This window comes from Papaver somniferum, chromosome 9 (genome assembly GCF_003573695.1).
Source record: "Papaver somniferum cultivar HN1 chromosome 9, ASM357369v1, whole genome shotgun sequence".
Lineage (NCBI taxonomy): Eukaryota > Viridiplantae > Streptophyta > Magnoliopsida > Ranunculales > Papaveraceae > Papaver > Papaver somniferum.
Window position 1 is genome coordinate 168,467,660 of NC_039366.1, and position 21,322 is coordinate 168,488,981.

Below are 21,322 nucleotides of genomic sequence, written 5' to 3' on the forward strand. Positions count from 1 at the left end.
TTTTTTTTTTGTAATTTTAGTAGAATAATTCATAAAAAGGTTTTTGATTAGGTTTTATCTTATGGATGCATGTTAGATTTACAGACTAATTTGTTGGTAATTTTTAGTGAATTTTGTTTGCTTGAATCAATTTTCACCTGTCTGTTCACGCGAAATTATTGATTCAATAGTGTTTTCTTTTGCAAAATAACATTGATTGTTTCTTAGGGGTTTGGGTTTCAAATTTGGTTTAGAGTAGTTCTTGTTTACTCCGCTTTCAAATTCCAGAAAAGAGACATATTGATGGAATCCTTAACTTTACAGCGGAAAAGTGAACGAAAACCAGTGATTCTTCATAAATAGTCTTAAATCAAAATTTGTGCAGAAGAACGGGATTTTAGTAGCGATTGACGACAATACATGTACAGAAATGTTTAGGGTATTCGACGAACCTAGTACTCCATTTCATTTATGCCCTTTATGTCATGTACGCTGCTCATTTATGTCATGTATAGAGATGTTTAGGGCATTCGACGAACCTAGTACTCAGACTCATTTATGCTTTCTATGTCATGTATCGAAATGTTAAGGGTATTCACTTAGCTAATTTATACCTTTTATGTCATGTATATAAATGTTTAGGGTATCGACGAACCTAGTAGCCGACTCATTTATCCCCTTTATGTATCATGTTCCAAGACACCGCAACTTGTGTCGATCTAACTTCATCCTTTTGCCATTTTTTCAAGCCTTTCCATCAGAAAGAATGGCAAATGGACCATAGCCTCTTCTTTTATATCTCCAGTCGCTTACTAAATTTGTAAGGGCAAGTAGCAATAGGAGATAGCTTTTGGTTGAGGTGGTTCCCTTAACTGGTTTGCAGCAAATGACATATCAATGTACTGACTTTGCATACATTTGATGGATGAGTACAAGTTACAATTCTGAGTTATTCGTGTCTTCCGCTCGGGAAAATGAAGAAGAGAAAAAGACTGGGTAAAATTTTAGAGAAAGCTTTGATTGTTTCTGATCAATTTCTGAACTGAGGTTTGCAAAGATCTTTTAGGGAAAAAAAATTAATACTACTTGTATTGATCTAAATAGACAAGTAAGGAGTCACTCTTGAAACTTCTTGTTTTGCATCTTACATTACGGTGTAGTTTATTTTTTTTCCTTAAAAGTTTCTACAGCTCATATATCTTCTTGTTAAAGAGTTTTACTAGTTCACTTATGGGTTTATCATCTTGTTAAACACTTATGTTTTCTGTTCTTTTCTTGTTAAAGCATGAAAAGAACACTTTCAAGATACAATAAGTGCCAAGATACTTCCGAAACAACCTCGCTGGTCGAGTATGACCCAGAGGTAACTATTTCACACACATTAATGACCTTTTTTATTACAGTAAATGTACCATTTTCAAACTCTCATTTTGATATGCAGCCAATTGCTATGCAGAGGCAACAATCTAAGGAGATAAGCATCCTGAAAGATGAAATTTCAAAACTTCGGATGACACATCTGTGAGTTTCTGTGAATTTGCGTCGATCTTGCAAAATGCCGTTTATGTACCTTCTTATAGACAAATGTTAGTCATCCTAACTTTGACATTATCATCATTTTTTGTAGAAGGATGCTGGGTAAGGAATTGATGGGTCTGGGTCTGAAAGAACTGCAGCACCTTGAAGATCAATTGAACGAAGGGATGTTATTGGTTAAGGCTAGGAAGGTACTAAGGCATTTAAGAATCCTTTTCCGATACATAAAATTGAAGTACTAGTTGGAATAGCTAATACATTCCTTAAATGATCATAGGTTGTTACCAAATGTAAAACAAATGAGAAAGTATAGAGTCGAGGTATCTCGCTTTCACTGAATTGACCTTATCTATCTTTTCAGGATAACCTGCTGTATGATGAGCTTGATCAGTCCAGACTACAGGTATGATACTGGAAAGCATTTCTGTGATCTAGCATACCTAATAAACTAGAATTTTTCTCATGAATACCTACTTCCTTTTTGTTTCTCAGGAAGAAAGAGCTGTGATGGAAAACAGAATTTTGCGCAAACAGGTAATACTAAAAGCTTTGTAGATTTTTATCTCAAATTTCTTATTGTAAAATAGAACGAAAAAAAGGTCTTGCGTGATTGTGTGATTATACACACTTTTCCCCTTGTAGGTGGAGGAACTTCAAGCATTGGTTCCGTCAACTGAACGCACAAGGCCGCCGTATCTTGAATTCCATTCAATGGATAGGAAACCTTCTTCACACACTAAGCATGGCTTATTAAGTCCAAAGGGTGTTTGCCATTGCTCATCGAAGAAACGCTCATCCGAGAGACATGATGATTCAGATACTTCCTTGCACTTGGGGTACCACTCTGTCCTAACATACTAGATCTGTTTTTCTTAATAGACTTGTGGAAATACTTAGAATAGTTTGCTCAACTAGGAAGTCTCTCTTTTTTTATTTTTAGGTTGGCACCAGATGGATATTACAAAAAGAAAGCAGCAGAGAGAGCATCCGCAGAGAGAGTGTCTGCGGAGAGAGCATCGTCTTCTTCGAATGATTCAGATACTCCTATGGCTCTAAGTTGATGGATACTTTCTTCCAGGAGTCCCTTTTTCCTGCCAAACCATATCCAGATTCCAGACAGTTCAGTTTTGTTGTTGTTTGTTGTTGTTATTGTTGTTGTCTTACATTTCGACTGTTACAAGCTAAACAATAGTGGACGTTCAAAAACCGGATATATTCCGGCATGAACCAGCTTTATCTAAAGCAAGTATAGTGTTTACTTAAACCGAACTTCAGCTCTCGAAACATGGCGAAAGTCTATGTTTTGCAGAGTTATTGAATCAATGAAATGTTATAGATTTCAGTTATCTCAACTTGTCTTTCTATTGCTTGCTTCTGGGTTTTTGGTACATTACTTTTGCCATCAACCAAGTACTCGCACTGCTTCTCTCGAAATGGAGACTAATTCTGTGCTTCGCGGTGGATGTTCTGCGACTAATTTGTTAACTCTCCAGTGTTAGATGAGTTCGAAACTGATGAATTAAACATTGATCTAAATCATATAATAATTCTCTGAATAAATTGGTTGTATTAATTGTGAAATCAAAATTCAAACTGATCAAGCTGTACAGAGATAGAAACTAGCTAATATCTAATTATTACTTCGATGAAAATTGCTTCCTTTGCTGAAAACTATCAAGAAATTCATTTCTTCCCGTCAAAACCTCAGAAAACAACTTGTTCACATCGTCTTTAAAATTTTCCACCCTCGTTCCCAATACTTCTAATTTTCCTTTCAATTCATTTACTGCACCGCTAAGAGGTTCACTCTTAAAGTCGGCCTTAGATAACCGAACCACGGATCCATTTACATCATCCACTTCCTTCAACACACTTCCCTCATTTTCTTTAATCTGTTCACAAATCTTGCTTAACTGTAGGCTAATCAACGGCGACGAGGAGAAAGCTGATAACTCTGTTTTGTTCATTTCAGTTTGAACATCTCCATGGATACTCGAGTCGATAACTTTGCAAACCCAATACCAAATAGTCCTCTTAATCAATAGAGCTTGATGAATAATCCATTCTTTCTCTGAAGAGAATTTCAATTCTTTTTCTTCTTTTACTTCATTTCTATAATAAGAGTTCTTCTCAGTAGAACTATTCCATGAAAGATTCTGAATCGGTTTTAGAGTCTCTTGTTGTTTTACAAGGGTCGTACCATGGGTAAGCACCATATTAGCTTGAGAAAGCTGAGTAAGTGAAGAATTAATAGAATTGAGGTATTCTAAAGAATTCAAGCTGGAAGCTAAATATTCATCAGTTGAAATCATTTCCCATTTAGTAATTGGATAGTCTAAATCCATGACAAGATTATTAAAAGCTTTGTTGATTGCAGGTAAGATTTGCAAACACTTTTGAATCCATGGTAAATTGATTTCACTTGAAGAAAGTTGAGACAGAGATTTTGAAATTTCTGATTCAAAAGTGTGTAGAGAAGTTGAAATCATTATATTTGATGAAGAATAATGTTTTTTAGAATGATGGTTATGGAAATTATTAGAGCAACTTATCATTAAACTTCCTAAGAAGAAAACCATGATGAAAACAGAGAAAGATGATTAAGTGGAATTGGTTATAATGAGTAATTAGAATTCGAAATGGATTTTATATATAAGCGTTGGAAAAGCGAAAAAACAAGGGTTTGATTGGAAGCAAAACAAGCAGCAGCGGTTTAGAATTTTAGATAGAGAAACACGAGTTTGTTGTGGCGGATGGTCAAATTTGGTTTCGAAAGTCTTACACGTTAGATAACACGTTCAACTTCGGACCCCCTTGTTATCCACGAAACAAGGCAAGTACAGGAAAGTATGGGGAGATATGAAGAAGTGAACTGATTAGTACAAAAGTGGGTCCTCATTAATGGTTTCTGTGGGGTCCAGTGGAAGAAGCTTATGCTGTTTAAGTCTGTCTCTATTGGACGATTTGTTGTTTTGATGAGAGATGGTGGGACCTGAATAACGAGTGAGCCGTAAATAGAAAGGTCGAGTGATTTGAGAGAGGATAATGTGGTTTGACTCTTTACTGTACAAACAAAACAACACAAAACCCACACGGCAGATAAAGAGGGGCGGTTTAGTCTGAGACATGGTTTGTTTGACGAGGATAGGGATGTCTTCGTAATTGAATTTTTGTCCCTACTTTTGATTAGGGCTGCACAACGGTAGGATAGGATATGGGCTATTCCACCCTACCCGCAAACTGGCGGGTAAGAATTTTTTATCCGCCATCCTACCCGCCATTAAACGGGTAAGATCCTATCCGACCCATTATTTGGCGGGTCGGGTAGGATAGGGTGGCGGATATAACCTTTTTTTTTCCTTTTTTTTTTTTATCTGGTTAACAACTACTATTCACTCTGTATACATAATAATATAATATGCTTTTCAATAAAACAGAAAAAAATCTTGCAACAACAATATGTGCCAATCTAACTAGGGAAAAATAAATAAACAAAAGCATCCTGCTAGGCCATTTGTAGTCTCAAGAAACAAAGAGAATCAAATAAGAGTATCCTTGAAAAGGTGGACATCCTTGTTCTTCAAATAAGAGTATCACCACCAAAAGCTCTTCATATGACCTTCTTCAATCATCATCTACGATGATGGAATACGCACTAAGATCACCAAATAAAGCTGCATAACAACAGTTGAAGCCAATCAACATAAAAACAGAGGAGAGTTCAACATAAAAATGCCCAAGATATTCAATGCAGTTTCCAAATGCAGAGTACAACAAAAGACAGGACATAACATGTTGATTTCACTTTTGGTGCATGTTGTTGAAAGCAAACAATGGAGGGGGGAGTGAAAAACAAAGTATAGGTGTAATCCATTAGCTCATCACAAATATGAGAGAAGAAAGTGGGAATACCCTAATTTCAGGCTTAGATAAATTTGGGAAGGACCTGTCCATATATACATACAACAGGTAGTAAATTAACAGCAGCAAAGAGAAGAAGGAACCACTATTAAGAAAACCAAAAGAATGACGTAGCAGCAGAATTACAGAACCGGGATGATCCCCACGAGATAACAAATCTAGAATGGGCAAAACGAGATAATATGCAACGTAAAGCAACAAGAAGAAAGACGCAATTCACCAGCAAGAGGTCAAGACATATGATGTTTAAAGCACCGCTAAGCCACTAAAACTTCTGTTTTCTTGTGAATTACCTATTACCGGAGTTCATTCTTTAACAGTTCTATTATCATACATACCATTCCCACATCTCTGTTTAACAGCAGGTAGTAAATAAAACCCCCCATAGCACGATACTGAATTTCGAGTACCAACAGGACTATATCAAAACTAGCCAACATTATCTAAGATTACAAAAGAAAGTACAATACAACCCCCCAAAGCTCGATATGCAACTTCAAGTACCAAAATGACTATATATCACAACTAGCCAACTGAAATGTTCAAATACCAACAGGACTATATATCCCCTGCAGAATTATAAAAAGTACCAACAGGACTATATATCCCCTGCAGAATTATAACAAATTATCATGTGTTGCATTAGGAGGATTGACAACAGAGTGCCTTTTATTCGAAACATTATTCAAATCTTTGGGTTTCACATGGGCTGAAACGGATCTTCAAATTAAATGGTATGTACTGAATACTCTTTCAATGTTAAGTCGGCATTACAATACAACACTAAAACTAGCATCTACTATGTCTTATGGAAAATGATATTTACCTCAGCAGTCAACTTTTATTCCATTCTTCTTTTCATTTTGTTCTTCCAGATAAGTTTTTTTTGCTGCTGCTGCAACCAACAATTGAATGAACAAATTCTTAGTTCTTTCTAGAAACCACTAAAAATTGCAAGCCAACTCTTAATTAGTTTTATCTGAAACGAAACAAAATTCAATCTAGTCTTTCAAATCCTAAACAAAGAACTAGCTGATAATTGAAACAAACCTTAAAAGAGGGTGTATGAACAAAGAGTAAAATCATGAGAATGAGTTAATGATTCAGAATAGTCTATTTTTCCTTTCGAAAATCAAACATGCAGATTATGAAATTAGTAGATAAATCAATCAAAATTCTCACAAGTTCACAACAAAATCAAACCTCAATTTACTCGTTAGGTGGAGATGGAGCTGAGTTTTAAGACGAGTTTAGATGAAGATGGTATTGATAGAAGAAAGGGTTTCGTTGAAAATTTCAATTGAGTGATTCTCCTGCTAGATGAGGAGCAGAGTTTGATTTGAGAAAGGGAGAAAGGGTTTCGACTTTTCTTCGATTTGTTATTTGGAAAAGAAAAGAGATATGTAAGCGAAAAAACCAACCTCACTTTTTACCTCTGATATGTTTCAAAATTACGAAAAAAATAGGCAGGAGATGAAAACAATGCGAGGGTTACTCAGTCATTTGAGTATATTAGCGGGTAGGCGGGTAGGGTAGGATATTTTGGGTTTCACCCGTCACCCTACCCATTTAATAGTGGGTAAGAAAATCTCTAACCGTCACCCTACCCGTTCAATGGCGGGTAGGGTAGGATACGGTTAAATCATTGGCGGGTAGAGTAGAAATAACGGATATGGGTAGGGTATGTGCACCCCTACTTTTGATGGTCTATACAATTATCCTTATCACGCAATAAATATATCCCTGATGGCAAAATTGAAAGTTTATCTAAAAGATTTGATTTCATGTGTTTCCATTTTTAACCTTTTATGCGTTATATACTCTTCTTCTTCTTCACTTCGGATGAAAAAACGAGCAACACAGTTTATCATGGCTGCCGCCACCACTACCATCTCCGACACCACCATAACCAACACCACTAGTACCATCACCATAACTACCACCACCAGTACCATCACCATAACTACCATCACCATCTCCTTAATCACGATATACATCTCCATCTTTCCAGATCGAAAATTACTTTCTCCTTCTCTTCATAAAACATCCATCTCCACCACCACCACCTCTGCAACTACGACCACCTTCTCCGCCGCTAATGGATTCAGATTTAATCGAACTATCATCAACAGCATCTCCACCACCACCTCTGCAATCACGACCACTTTCTTCTTCTTCTTCTAAAAACTGAATTTGAAATCGGATTCAAATAGATCGAGATCTGTTTCAGGTTACGATTTATGGTGGTGGTGTAGCAGCGTCGGCGGATGAGGTATGTTTCTTTAGGTACTGGTGGTATTGTAAGTGATAAAATTGGTGTTGGATTTTGGTTCTGGTTGTTTTGGTGGTGGTGGTGCTGGAGATGTGTGATTTGTTGGTGGCAGTGTTGGTATGAGTTGTTGTTGCAGAGATTGAAGCCTGTTGCTGAATGAAATATGGTGGTTATCTGGGTTGAAGCAGGTAGTGATATTGGATCAACTATGGTTGTTGATCCATATATTTTTGATCAACTCCTGTTGTTGACCTAATTTTTTATTGGATCAACTATGGTGGTTTTGGTTGCAATGATGAAATTGGTGTTGGATTTTGGTTCTGGTTGTTTTGGTGGTGGTGGTGGTGCTGGAGATGTGTCATTTGTTGGTGGCGGTAATGGTGGAGAGGTACGAATGAGAAATTAGTCATGAAAATAGTAGTAAAATGGTGGTTCTGGTTGTTGTAGTTGTCGAGATTGGTTTTGAAGCTGGTCTTGGAGCTGTTGGTGTATATGAAGCTACAGGTAATGATCAATTTGTTGTTGTGCATATGTTTTTATGGGATCAATTTTTGTTGTTGATCCATTTTGTGGTATAAACTCTTGTTGTTGACCCAAATTTTTATTGGATCAATTATGGTTGTTGATCCATCTATATGGGATCAACTACTATTGTTGACGATATTTCATTGGATAAGTATAATTATGCTTGTAGTTTAAATCACGCTTTGTAGTTTAAATCATGTAAATTTCTTCCAATGTTGAACCAGTGGTGCAATGGTAGCGTGACTGACTCCATGTCAGATGATGCGTGTTCGACTCACGCCAAGTTAACTCAATTTAACATAAAGTTGATCCAATTTTACATGGATCAACTTCCATTGTTGATCCACTAAAATTGGATCAACTTCTACTGTTTATCCTTTTTTCTTGGATCAATTATCGTTGTTGATCCCCTAAACTAGATAAACTTCTACTTTTGGTAATATTTTTATTTGGGCCAACTATTGTTGTTGATACAAAAATATTTGAACCAGTGGTGGCCGCGGCGGCGGTGACGGTGGTGGCGGCGGCGACTAACTAGTGATGGTGGCGGCAACAGACTAGTGGTGGTGGAGGACTGGTGGTGGTGTAATGGTGGTGGTGAAGAAGAGGTGGTGGAATATTAGTGGTGGTGGCGGTTGGTAGGTGGTGGTTGTTGAACGGTGGTGGTGGAATGGTAGTTGAATGTTGGTGGTGGTGGTGAAGTGGTAGTGGAAGAAATTTGTTCCATTTTGAAATGAAGAAAAAATATTATATGGGTGAGGGTATTAAGATAATCTAATATTAAATGGATAAGGTTATTAAAAAAGGAGGGACATATTTATTGTTGCATAAGGATATATTTGTAGGGAATTAAAAGTAGGGACATATAATTAATATACCCTTCTTTAAGTTGATCTTAGGGGGGAGTGAAACTGATCTTTGTACTTTTACGGTATAAAGTTGGCTGACCAGATTGTCCACGACTTTACTGCTTTGCTTCCGGTGGTAAAGTGTTGGGACCTTGGTCCCACATTGGCAGATAGGACTTAATTGGGTAGTTTATAAGTCAATGGGATCCCTCATCTAATCAACCGGTTTTTCGAATTGAATTCTACCCATGGGCTTACGATGAGTTTAGGGTCGGTACCCTAACATAAGGTTTACATGCATACCTTTTTTATTGGGGTTTCTTCCCTCCTATGTTACTCGATCGACCATGGTATTTCTATAGATTAGAAGTGGTCTTTTCTATTGAATGTTCCACGTAAGTTTGGTTTCTGTAATATATCATGTCAGCTCATCCGGTAATGTATCAACACAACATGGATTGAAGTTATGGTCAATGGATCTCACTATAAGCCATTTTATCCTACAAAATGTATTAGACTGGAGAATCCTCCCTCCCTTTATCTATTTATATTGGTTATGGAGTCTTTACTAGAATGCTAACCCATTATGAAGCTAAGGGTAACTTACAGGTGTCACGATAGCCAGAGCTTCCCCCTATGTCAATCATCTGCTCTTTGTGGATGATTGTCTCATTTTCTGCAAGGCAAACTTATCGCAGACAAGGAATCTTCATCAAGTTATTATGCCCAACTAAGACACATGTTTAACTAATAGGATTACAAACTAAACTTGAGGCATCAAAATCTAGATCATTAATGTTTTAAAGAATCATCATATATTTACATAAAGAAAACCCAAACAAACCCAAACTCTCTGATATTTATAAAGAAATTCTCTCGAGTGATATGAATATATTAGCGTGCTGCATTACAGATAAATAAAGAATACATATATAAAAGATACATAAACATCTTTAGTTCGTTAAGGCTTTAAGCTACGAAAACGAGTAAGTATTTCTTCTAACAACTGAAAACTAAAGTATAAACGAGTAAGCACATCATCCCAAAGGGATGCTTAGTGGAAACATACATAACTCTCAAGTAATTACTATCATGCTTAGATTTCATTAGTTAGTACAGAGAAGGAGAGAGAATGTCCGAGATTTTCACGACGAGATTGGACAATGGAGATCTTGCTCATCGGAGCAGAGAAGGGTACATGGATAGTGATCAACATGGCAGGCAAGGGAAGAAGACGATGGAGCATATGGAGAAAAAGAGGAGTTGGTTGGATACTGTTCGTGGAGAAAAATATCATCAACAAGAAGTTGCAGAAGATACGGATCTGGATCAAGGATGGCAAATAGTTGGAAAGAGGAAAATAAATAAAATCTCTCAATTATATCAATCAAACAAAGATCTTGAGGTTCGTATTGATTGTAAGGAGTATAAATCCTTTTCTCTTTTTAATGCTAAGAATGGGATTCTCTTCCGTGAGGATACCAGGAACACTAGACAACCTATCAATTTTACACTTGAGATTTCTGTAGTTGGGTGGTTGAAAAATATTATGAAGAAGGAAAGCAAAAAATAATTTTATGGAAAATGGGAATGGGAATTTTCCATGGGTGGAGAATCTATTTTTCTAATAAGAGATAAAAATAGGTATGATGAAGTTACCATCATCACAAAAAAATGAGGCAATTGACATTCTTTACTGCTGAAAAAGGTGTCAATCGTTGGTCTCATTTCGTGTTGGGGTTAGAAAAAATTCTTTCTATGCAGCATAAAGACACTTTTGAAGCTAAAAAGGGTAAAGATTTAGAAATGAAGAATAACACTCAAAACAACATCATGGAGAAGGGTAAATGCGAACATGCTTTGGTTATTGAAACTTCAAATACTATTGGTTCTTGGAGTCGGATTGGCTCTGCTTTGGCACAAATATTCAAAATTCAAGGTTTTTTTTTTTGACATTTTTCCTTTTGAGAATAATAAAGCTTTTTTCTTTTCATCTCCTGAAGATATTAAGAAGATGATGTATAGAGGATACTGGAATTTTGATGGTATGTCAATAATACTATACCCCTGGTGGTCCAAAGTTAATACAATTACTTTATCTGAAAAGGATGAAGAAGGGATGTGGATTCAAGTTCGAGGTATTCCGTTTAATTTTTGGTGCATTAAATTTTTTAACAAGATTAGAGGCATTTTTGGAGGTCTGTTGGAAGTTCATACTTCTACACTACAATGGGAAGATGCAAGCGCTATTCGCATTAAAGTTCAACATTTTAATCAAACACTTTCATCTCTTCCGTTTCACTTTCAGGGTGATTCATCTCCTATTGAGGTGAGCACTTTAAAGATGATTAATGAATTTCCAGATCAAACTCACCTCCGGATTAGGGTTCAGGCGGACTCCATGAGTTCACTTTCAATTAGAGTTTCTTCAGAAACGGAATTCTCGGTTGCAGAACCAACTTTCCAAATTGGGTGACCTAGTTTATCGAAATCAATTACTATGTCAACCAAAAAATAAGGGGTAGAAAATTTTCCGCGCATGGAGAAAGGGAAGAATATTTCTGTGCGATCTAATTTAAATTTGAATTCAAATTTTTTTCCGAAGCGCGTAAGCAAGCGGGTTAGCTTTATGGATCAAGCCTCAACGTCCGATCCAAACCCGAATCCAATTTTTGAATTTTCAAATTCAAAAGATAACTCAGCTTCTTCTGACTCATCTTTTGAATCAATACCTCAACGATCGGAAGTTGAATCACCTACAATGGCTATAATCCAATTAAATTCGGAAGAATATCTCGAAGAACATTTGAGAAACGGTTTCAATTCCTTTCTTACAGAAAATGGATCCAGTTCTTGAGGAAATAAAAGAACCGTCGGATTCTAACTCATCACAAAGTGGAGTCTGTTAGAATTCTTTATGCGGAAACAAGATGGATCACATACCTCTGGTCATCGCTGATTTGATCTTGATGAATGAAAGAACCATTAAAGAAATCCCGCAGAAGAATGCAAGAATCACATTCGCTTCCATGATCGGTAAAACACAATGAAGAATAATTATTACAAGGTCTGTCTATACTCTTACTAATCCTTATATCTCTCTGATTGATGGTTACAGAAATTTGAGATTTTTTCAGTGAGTGTAGGGACCTGTTCTTGATCTCCTTAAATAACTCTTCCATCAAGAGTCAACAGACGTGAGAACCAATTCCAAAAGACACCTACTTTCAAGGGAAGAGACAGTAATGAAGATGTTGAGACATGTATGTTAGAAGTAACCGTTTCCTGTGATGATTTGGCATATGGGCCATATCACTGTTTTTCTAACATTCTCCTACTTGGGCCATGTGACACAAACTTGTCTTGTAGACGACATTTCCCTTCATCTTATAAGTAAGTGAATTTGGAATATTCTTTATATGGCCAGTGATAGTTCTCAATAAAATGGAACATATAAATAAAATTAATGTACGAATCATGGCGGTCCAAACTCTATTAGTGAGCAATCCCTTCCATGTATCACGATAACATCAACTCATAAATAGGCCCATCATAATGGCTTTATGAGTAAGTACCAACTACTTATTCAGGTCCAACTGTTGTCTCCAATGAGACATTTCTAATTTTTCCAAAACTTTATGTATACAACCTAATGAAAAATATAGAAATTAATCTTATTCCTTTATGCTGCAAGTTACATTATTCAGAAAGTGTCTAAACGCACAATACACATCAGAGGTTGATCAGACCCATATGCTTAACATGCTCCCTATATAACTGAGGATATAATACTTTTGTCAATGGATCATCAAGCATCATTTTAGTGTTTATGTGCTCTATAGTCACGTGATTTAACTCGACACGCTCTCTGCCAGATAAGTACTTTATATCGATATGCCTATTCTTACTCCCACTTTTCTTGTTGTTAGTGTAAAAAACTGCAGCTGAATTATCACAGTACAATATTAATGGCTTAGAGATAGAATCCACAATTCTTAGCCCTGTGATAAAATTCTGTAACCATTTAACTTGTGAATTTGCTTCGTAACATGCTACAAATTCTTCCTCCATAGTTGATGTTGCAATCAACGTTTGTTTGGAACTTCTCCAAGAAATTGCTCCTCCGGCTAAAAGGAAAATATATCCTGAAGTTGACTTTTTAGTATCAACATCACCGGAAAAATCTGAATCCGTATACCCAATTATTTCTAAAGGGTCGTCAGATCGTTTATAAGTGAGTACAAAATCTTTGGTTCCTTGTAAGTAACGTATTACTTTCTTTGCAGCACGCCAATGCTCCAAATCTGGGTTACTTTGGAATCTACCCAACATTCCAACTGCGAAAGCAATGTCAGGTCTTGTACAGACATGTGCATACATTAAGCTTCCAACCGCTGATGCATATGGAATGGTATCCATCATTTTTCGTTCTAGATCATTCTTTGGACAATGATCTAAACTTAACTTATCTCCCTTTTGAATAGGTGCTATACTAGGTGCATAATTCTCCATCTGGAACCGTTCCAAAACTTTATTTATATAAGCCTTTTGAGACAGTCCTAATGTCCCTTGGGACCCATCTCTATGAATCTCTATGCCAATGACATAAGAGGCTTCACCCATATCCTTCATTTCAAAGTTTTGTGAAAGAAACTGTTTAACTTCATACAATAGTCCCAGATCGTTACTAGACAACAAAATATCATCTACATATAGGATAAGAAATATTATCTTGCTCCCACTAACCTTGAGGTATATACATTGATACACAATGTTTTCCACGAAACCAAATGAAGAAATCACATTATGGAATTTTATATACCATTGGAGGGACGCTTGTTTAAGCCCATATATAGATTTTCTTAATTTGCAAACTAGATAATCACCAAGACTTGAAAAGAAACCTTGAGGTTGCACCATGTACACTTCTTCATCTAGACTTCCATTGAGGAATGCAGTTTTCACATCCATTTGGTGTAACTCTAAGTTAAAATGAGCTACTAATGCCATGATTATTCGCAATGAGTCTTTCTTTGAAACTGGAGAGAAAGTCTCATGGTAATCAATACCTTCCCTTTGAGTAAATACCTTAGCTACAAGTCTATCCATGTATATTTCGACATTACCTTTAGAATCTCTTTTTGTCTTAAAGATCCATTTACAACCAATAGGTTTAACTCCTTTGGGTAATTCTACAAGGTCCCAAACTTTATTATTAGCCATGGAATCCATCTCGTCTTTCATGGCTTCGAGCCAAAGTTTGGATTTGGAACCATTAACAGCTTGTGAAAATGTTACTGGATCATCCTCAACTCCGATGTCATAGTCACATTTTTGAAGATACACTTCATAATCTGAGGAAATTTCAGATTTTCTTGATCTTGAGGATCTCCTTAATGGAATCTCAATATTTTCATTTTGAATATGTTGCATTTCAGGTTCCATTATGATCGGATCTTCATTAAGTGGTGAGTCTTGAACCACCACTTCCTCTTGTATGACATTTTGTGAAATGTCTTGCGAAGTGGGTAGTTCTAAATAAGGTGCACGTGTAGTTACTTGATCACGCCCTTCTTGAAATACAATTTTTTGAAGACTCCCATTGATATTGTTATCCTCTATAAATCTTGCATTTCTAGCCTCGACTATTTTCATTCTATGATTAGGACAATAAAACCTAAACCCTTTGGATCTCTCCGCATAGCCAATGAAAAATCCACTGACTGTTCTTGGATCCAATTTTATTTCTTGTGGATTATACACCCGAACCTCAACTTGACAACCCCATACATGTACATGTATCAAAATTGGTTTCCGACCATTCCATAACTCAAAGGGTGTTTTTGGAACTGCTTTACTTGGAACTATGTTTAAGATGTACACAACGGTCTTTAAGGCCTCACTCCACATAGAAATCGGGAGGCTAGAATTACTAACCGTACTCCTTACCATGTCCATCAATGTACGATTCCTTCTTTCAGCTACACCATTTTGTTGTGGAGAGCCAGTAGTCGTATATTGAGCAACAATTCCATGTTCTTCAAGGAATTTTGCAAATGGACCTAGTCTTTGTCATGTTTCTGTGTATCTTCCATAATATTCACCACCTCTATCTGATCTTATAATCTTTATTACTTTACCAGTTTGTTTCTCTACTTCTGCTTTAAATGATTTAAAAGCATTCAATGCTTCACTTTTATCATTAAGAAGATAAAGATACATAAATCTTGTATGATCATCAATAAAGGTGATGAACCATTTTTGACCATTCAAACATGGAGGTGTAAACGGTCCACATATATCAGTATAAATGATTTCCAAAATGTTGGAACTTCTCCTTGTACCTTTCTTTGTCTTGTTAGTATGTTTTCCATTTATACAGTCTACACAAGTAACGAAATCATAGAAATCAAGAGTTTGTAAAACACCCTATTTCACTAACCTCTTTAACCTTGCAATGGAGATATGTCCCAATCTTCTATGCCATAACATAAATGATTCTTCATTCACAATACTACGCTTTATGCCAATACTTTCGGTTGTAGCGCAAAGGTTCTGGTTAAAAGAAGAATCTAAATTAAGCTTGTATAAACCATTTTCAAGTTTAGCAAAACCAATAACAACCGAGTCTTTTGATAAACTTAAAAAACTATTTTTAATATTAATTTCAAAACCAAAAGGAACAAGTCTTGAAACAGAAATAAGATTTCTAGAAAACGAAGGAATGTAAAAAGTTCTTTCTAAATCCAAAGTAAAACTAGAGTTAATAACAAGTCTAAATGTTCCAACAAATTCAACAGTTGAAGGCATCCTATTCGCAGAATAGATGTAACGTTCATTGTTTGTTTCTTTTCTTTGGTTAAGGAAACCCTGCATAGTATTGGCAATGTGGATTGTAGAACCAGAATCAATCCACCAAGTATTGTGATGGAAATCGACCATATTAGATTCAAAACATACTAATGATATGTTGTAATTTTGTACACCGGAAGTCCCATCATTCAATATTTGGATATGAAGAGATGGAATATGAAAAATGGCAGATTGCATAACTAAAAATGATAATAAACAAGCATGTTCAAAATCAATTATCGAAGCAAACACAGCAAAATCTAGAAATTCAACAAATGTCTACTATTCTAGTTAAAACTTCAAGTTATTGTAACCCTCTTATGGGTAAAAGTCACAACAACACATAATATCATAAATACAAATGACATATATATATATATATGATGCCGTATGATATGACTAGTAAATTTAAAATATCGAATTAAAAAAAAATATCTTTTACCTATGGGCATTAAGAAATTTCCAATCAAATATTTCATGTGATATCATATCCCAGACAACACCTTTCGATTTCCCTGTGGGGCAAAATCTACTCAATATATGGTTGTTCGCAAGAAAGAATTTTCAGAATATAAGATGCTGTGGCTATTCTTATAAATAAAATTCACAATTATTGCTCAAATCTCGTATGCAATATTAAATAAAATTCACAATTATTGCTCAAATCTCGTATGTAATATTAACATTAATCATTTTGCATATTTATGGACACTAAATATCCCGCCTGTTATACTCACGTTTACCGATAAATACAAAAGGTATTTATGGAAACTAAAAAGATATAAATATGCATGCAATATTAATTTACCTATTATATCTCTAGTCCAACCGTATTACAATAGCAAAAAGTATACGAGAAAATTAAGGAAAGCATGAATTTAGGGTCAAAGATATCTACGGATACAACAGTCAGGGATTTCCTATTAAATCCATCCAAATATACTGATCCTATGATAATCAAAACAATTAACAAAACAAAATCCAACGAGTTTTCATACTCCGTGATTATAGGATATAAATTCTTATTTTACTCTGTTCTAATTTTATGATTTCAGATCATGATCAGCATTATCAAATCAAACAGGACCAGAGCAGCCTATGGTCTGATACTAAATGTTAGAATTCTTTATGTGGAAACAAGATAGATCACATACCTCTGGTCATCGCTGATTTGATCTTGATGAATTAAAGAACCATTAAAGAAATCCCGCGGAAGAATGCAGGAATCTCAGTCGCTTCCATGATCGGCAAAACACAATGAAGAATAATTATTACAAGCTCTGTCTACACTCTTACTAATCCTTATATCTCTCTGATTGATGGTTATAAAAATTTGAGATTGTTTTCAGTGAGTGTAGGGACCTGTTCTTGATCTCCTTAAATAACTCTTCCATCAAGAGTCAACAGACGTGAGAACCAATTCCAAAAGACACCTACTTTCAAGGGAAGAGACACTAATGAAGATGTTGAGACATGTCTGTTAGAAGTAACTGTTTCATGTGATGATTTGGCACATGGGCCATATCACTGTTTTTCTAACAGAGTCATCTTTGGTAAGGAGTTATTATCTTTTATTGAAAAATGGAGTGAGATTAAGCACAAGGTTGATCCAAATGTAAGATCACAGTTTGATACAATTCTTGCTCAAATGATGAACTTGGGCCCAAGAGTGGGAGTTGCTTATAAAGGAGATACAGTGAAAGCAGGTGATTCAATGATGGAAGTAATTAAGGGTCATTTGCAAAATTTTGATAAACAGAGAAGATAATAATTGTCTATTATTCTGGTAATCAATGAATTGAATTTTGATGGATTTTAAAATTATGACTTGGAACATTAGAGGATTAAATGACATTAATATAAGGGATATTGTCAAACAAAAGACACGGGAATAGAGGCCAAGCATTTTTGTTCTTCAGGAGACGAGATTCAACAATACAGTGATTTAATTGTTTGGGAAACATGGGGAAACAGAAATATAAAGTGGTTAGATGCTCCATCATAAGGTCGTTCTAGTGGAATCTTATGTATGTGGGATGACTAAGGTTATTGTGACTGATCATTTGATTGTTCATCATTCAATTAATCTTCTTTGTAAACTACCTAATTCTGATTTCGAATGGTTTTTTTTTCTGGAATCTATGCACCTAGCGATTATGCTATCAGAAGTGATCTTTGGAGAGAAATAGAAGAAGTAAGAAGCTATCAGAGTTTTCCTTGGATTATTGGTGGAGATTGGAATGTAATCAGATTTATTCATGAGAGGACTTCATGTCTGAGCTCAAATAATGCTATGAGAAATTTTAATAGGTTCATTCCAAAGCATGAACTTATTGACTTGTCGATGTTGGGTGCTACCTATACTTGGACAAACAATCAGGATTTTGGTTTCACCTGATTGGGAGAGTCAATTCCCGAATGTAATTCAACAAGCTCTTGCCAGGCCGTGTTCTGATCACAGTCCTCTTGCTCTTATCTGCGATGGTGTCAAAGGAGGTCCAGATCCTTTTCGTTGCGAATATTGCTGGTATGCACACCCTGAATTTTTCACTTTTGTTCAAAATACTTGGTCTTGTTTCATTGTAACAGGAAATGCAGGTTATATAATGTGCAGAAAACTTCAAATGTTGAAGCCATTATTAAAACTTTGGGGAAAACAGGAGTTTGGCGATATGGAGAGAAGACTAGAAGAACTTGAAGAAGTTTTTGTCAAGTTAGATGAAGAAGAAGATATAAACGATGGACTCAATGAAGATCAGTGGATACAAGGTTAAAAGCTCGCCAATATTACTGCAGCCTAACTATTGCGAAGGATGAGAAATGGAAAAGTCGTTGTTGAGCTAATCATATTGCTCAAAATGAGAATAATACAAAGTATTTTCATAAACGTACTGGCTTCTGACAGAAGGAGGGGAATTTTATTGGTGCTATTAAAGTGGAAGGGGTTATGACTTATGATGCTGAAGAAGTCAATAAAGGTATTGTGGATTTTTTTCAAAACATTTTCCAGATTCAAAATGTTAGAACTGTTTCTATGGATCATATGAAGTTTAATAGTATTTCTGTGGATTTGAAAAATTGGCTGGAGTTGGATGTTGAAGAAAATGAGTGTCTTACTGCAATTAAACTGTTAGGGAAAAATAAGGCACCTGCGCCAGATGGTTTTGCCATTCGTTTTTATCTTCTATGTTGGGAGATTCTTAAAGGTGATATCATGAATATTTTTAAAGACTTGCAGCATAAACTTTTTCTTGATTGGAGACTTAAAAATACATTCATTGCCTTGATCCCAAAGAAGGACACTATTGAGGAGATAAAAGACTTAAGACCTATTAGCCTTGTTCATGGGGTCTATAATATTATTTCTAAAGTGTTAGTTGAAAGATTCAAGAAAGTTTTATCTTATGTTATATCTTCTTAGCAAACTGCCTTTATTAAAAAAAGGCAGATTTTGGGTGGAGTTTTAGTAGGTAATGAGCTTATTGATTCTAGAATTAGAAGTGGAAGACCTGGTTTATTATGGAAAGTTGATTTTGAAAAGGCTTTTGATCATGTTAATTGGGATTTCATAGATGAGATTCTTGAGAAAATGGGTTTTGGAGAAAGGTGGAGGAAATGGACTAGATGCTGTGTTGAATATGTGATATTTTCAGTGCTTATCAATGGGTCTACAGCTGGTTACTTCAAGAGAAAAAAAGGGATTAGACAAGGTGACCCACTTTCACCCTTTTTGTTTCTTCTTGTAGGTGAAGCCTTATCTTTCATGATCAAACAAGCACAAGAACAAGGTCTCATTTCAGATTTTCAAGTCATTGAAGGAGGTAAGATGGTTAGTTATTTGCAATTTGCAGATGACACACTCATATTTTTAGATGCTGATGTTGAGCAAGTAAAACAACTTAGGCTTATTCTTCTTTCTTTTGAGATGTTAATTGGTCTTAAAATAAATTTTGCGAAGAGTCAAATATATGGTGTGGGATATGATGGAGATTTAAATCAGTTTTCAAACTTGTTGGGATGTTATTCTAGTTGTCTTCCTACTGCATATCTGGGACTTCCTTTGGGTGACAAGTACAAAGGCATAACAAAATGGGACAAGGTGATTGACAAATTCATTGCTAATTTGGTAGGCTGGAAAAAAATCCTTGCTAAAAAGAGCTAGAAAAATAACTCTTATCAATAGTGTTTTAGCTAGCTTACCAACATACTATACGTCTCTTTTTGAAATGTCTGTCTCTGTTGCTAAGAAGCTTGAGAAGTTGATGAGGGATTTTTATGGGATGACAATAAAGGTAAGAAGAAAATGCACTTGGTTAAATGGTAAGCTCTTTATAAAAGAAAAAAGCATGGAGGTTTGTGTATCAAAAATTAAAAAAAAAAAAATGAATCAAGCCTTATTGACAAAATGGTTGTGGAGATATGCTAAGAAGATGAGGTTATGTGGAGAGTTCTCATTGATGAGAAATATGGGTTTGATGCTAGTGTTTATGGGTGAAAACTATTTCTGCTAGTTTTGGTAATTTGGGGTGTGTGGATGAGAAATGAATCTAAACCCTAAACAAATGCACTGAACGGGAGTGCTTGTGATTCGAGAAATCAATATGTACAACTCCGGCCTAAACCAAGAAATGGCCATTCCAGACTTGCTTCGGTCACAAAGTGAAGGAGATGGGGTTGATCTTAGGGAGGGAAGTGAAGAAGGTGCTGAGATTGTGGAGGTTTTGGCTGTGTATGACTTGTATCAGAAAGCTGAACTGGCTTGCAGAATGTAAGCTATCAGTTCTGGTGTTTGGATACGGTTGTATCAACACTTGGTTTCTGCTGTCTTGTTCTGTCTTGGAAATAGGGAGGAGAACCTATTTATACAAGTCACTGAGCCTAATCCACGTCTCTCATGGGAAGTGGAGTGATGGAGTAGTGGAGTTGCGTGTGTTAGTGTCACACGATCAGTCTTGCCCACTTCTCCCATCATCACTAACCGTCCATGTCTTCCTGACACGTTCTTGTGATGGCGCGTTGTCCGCTGCACGCTATAAACCGCCAGATCAATACCCCAGTAAGTATCCCCCAGTTTGTGACATGTTTGATGTATCGAATGTGTGGATCGTGGGACCCACAAAAAGTAGCATGTGATGCTAGATTAAATAACTAAGTTATTTAGGAAGTCGATACTTGTGAAGTATCGTGTGTATTTTATGCAGGTAATGCATTGAATATATTTAGCATGTGTGAAGCATCGCTGTTTTAAGGCTTAACGGAGTAAGTCGCGGATTAAGCATCTTAAAATAGCATCACGTCCAGCCATCTTCGAGTGATCGTTTGGAGGATGTACAGGTAATCCATGACTTGGCCGATCACTTTGTGTGGAAGAGTGGTGGACGATGATCGT

At 35.9% G+C, this 21,322-nt stretch overlaps 1 protein-coding gene across 2 annotated transcripts in view; it reads left to right on the forward strand.

Moving 5' to 3' along the window:
• LOC113313330 (MADS-box transcription factor 23-like) overlaps window positions 1-2,867 on the forward strand; it is a 3,773-nt gene extending 906 nt beyond the window's left edge. The window contains exons 2-8 of one of the 2 annotated variants that reach the window (XM_026562094.1): window positions 1,264-1,342; window positions 1,436-1,500; window positions 1,607-1,706; window positions 1,877-1,918; window positions 2,008-2,049; window positions 2,158-2,351; window positions 2,456-2,867. In XM_026562094.1, coding sequence (XP_026417879.1) covers window positions 1,264-1,342; window positions 1,436-1,500; window positions 1,607-1,706; window positions 1,877-1,918; window positions 2,008-2,049; window positions 2,158-2,351; window positions 2,456-2,576 — 643 coding nt within the window. In that variant the 3' untranslated portion in view covers window positions 2,577-2,867. Of the gene's footprint in view, window positions 1-1,263; window positions 1,343-1,420; window positions 1,501-1,606; window positions 1,707-1,876; window positions 1,919-2,007; window positions 2,050-2,157; window positions 2,352-2,455 lie in introns of both variants that reach the window. The other variant, XM_026562092.1, reaches the window with a different exon arrangement.
• The last annotated feature ends 18,455 nt before the right edge of the window (window positions 2,868-21,322 follow it).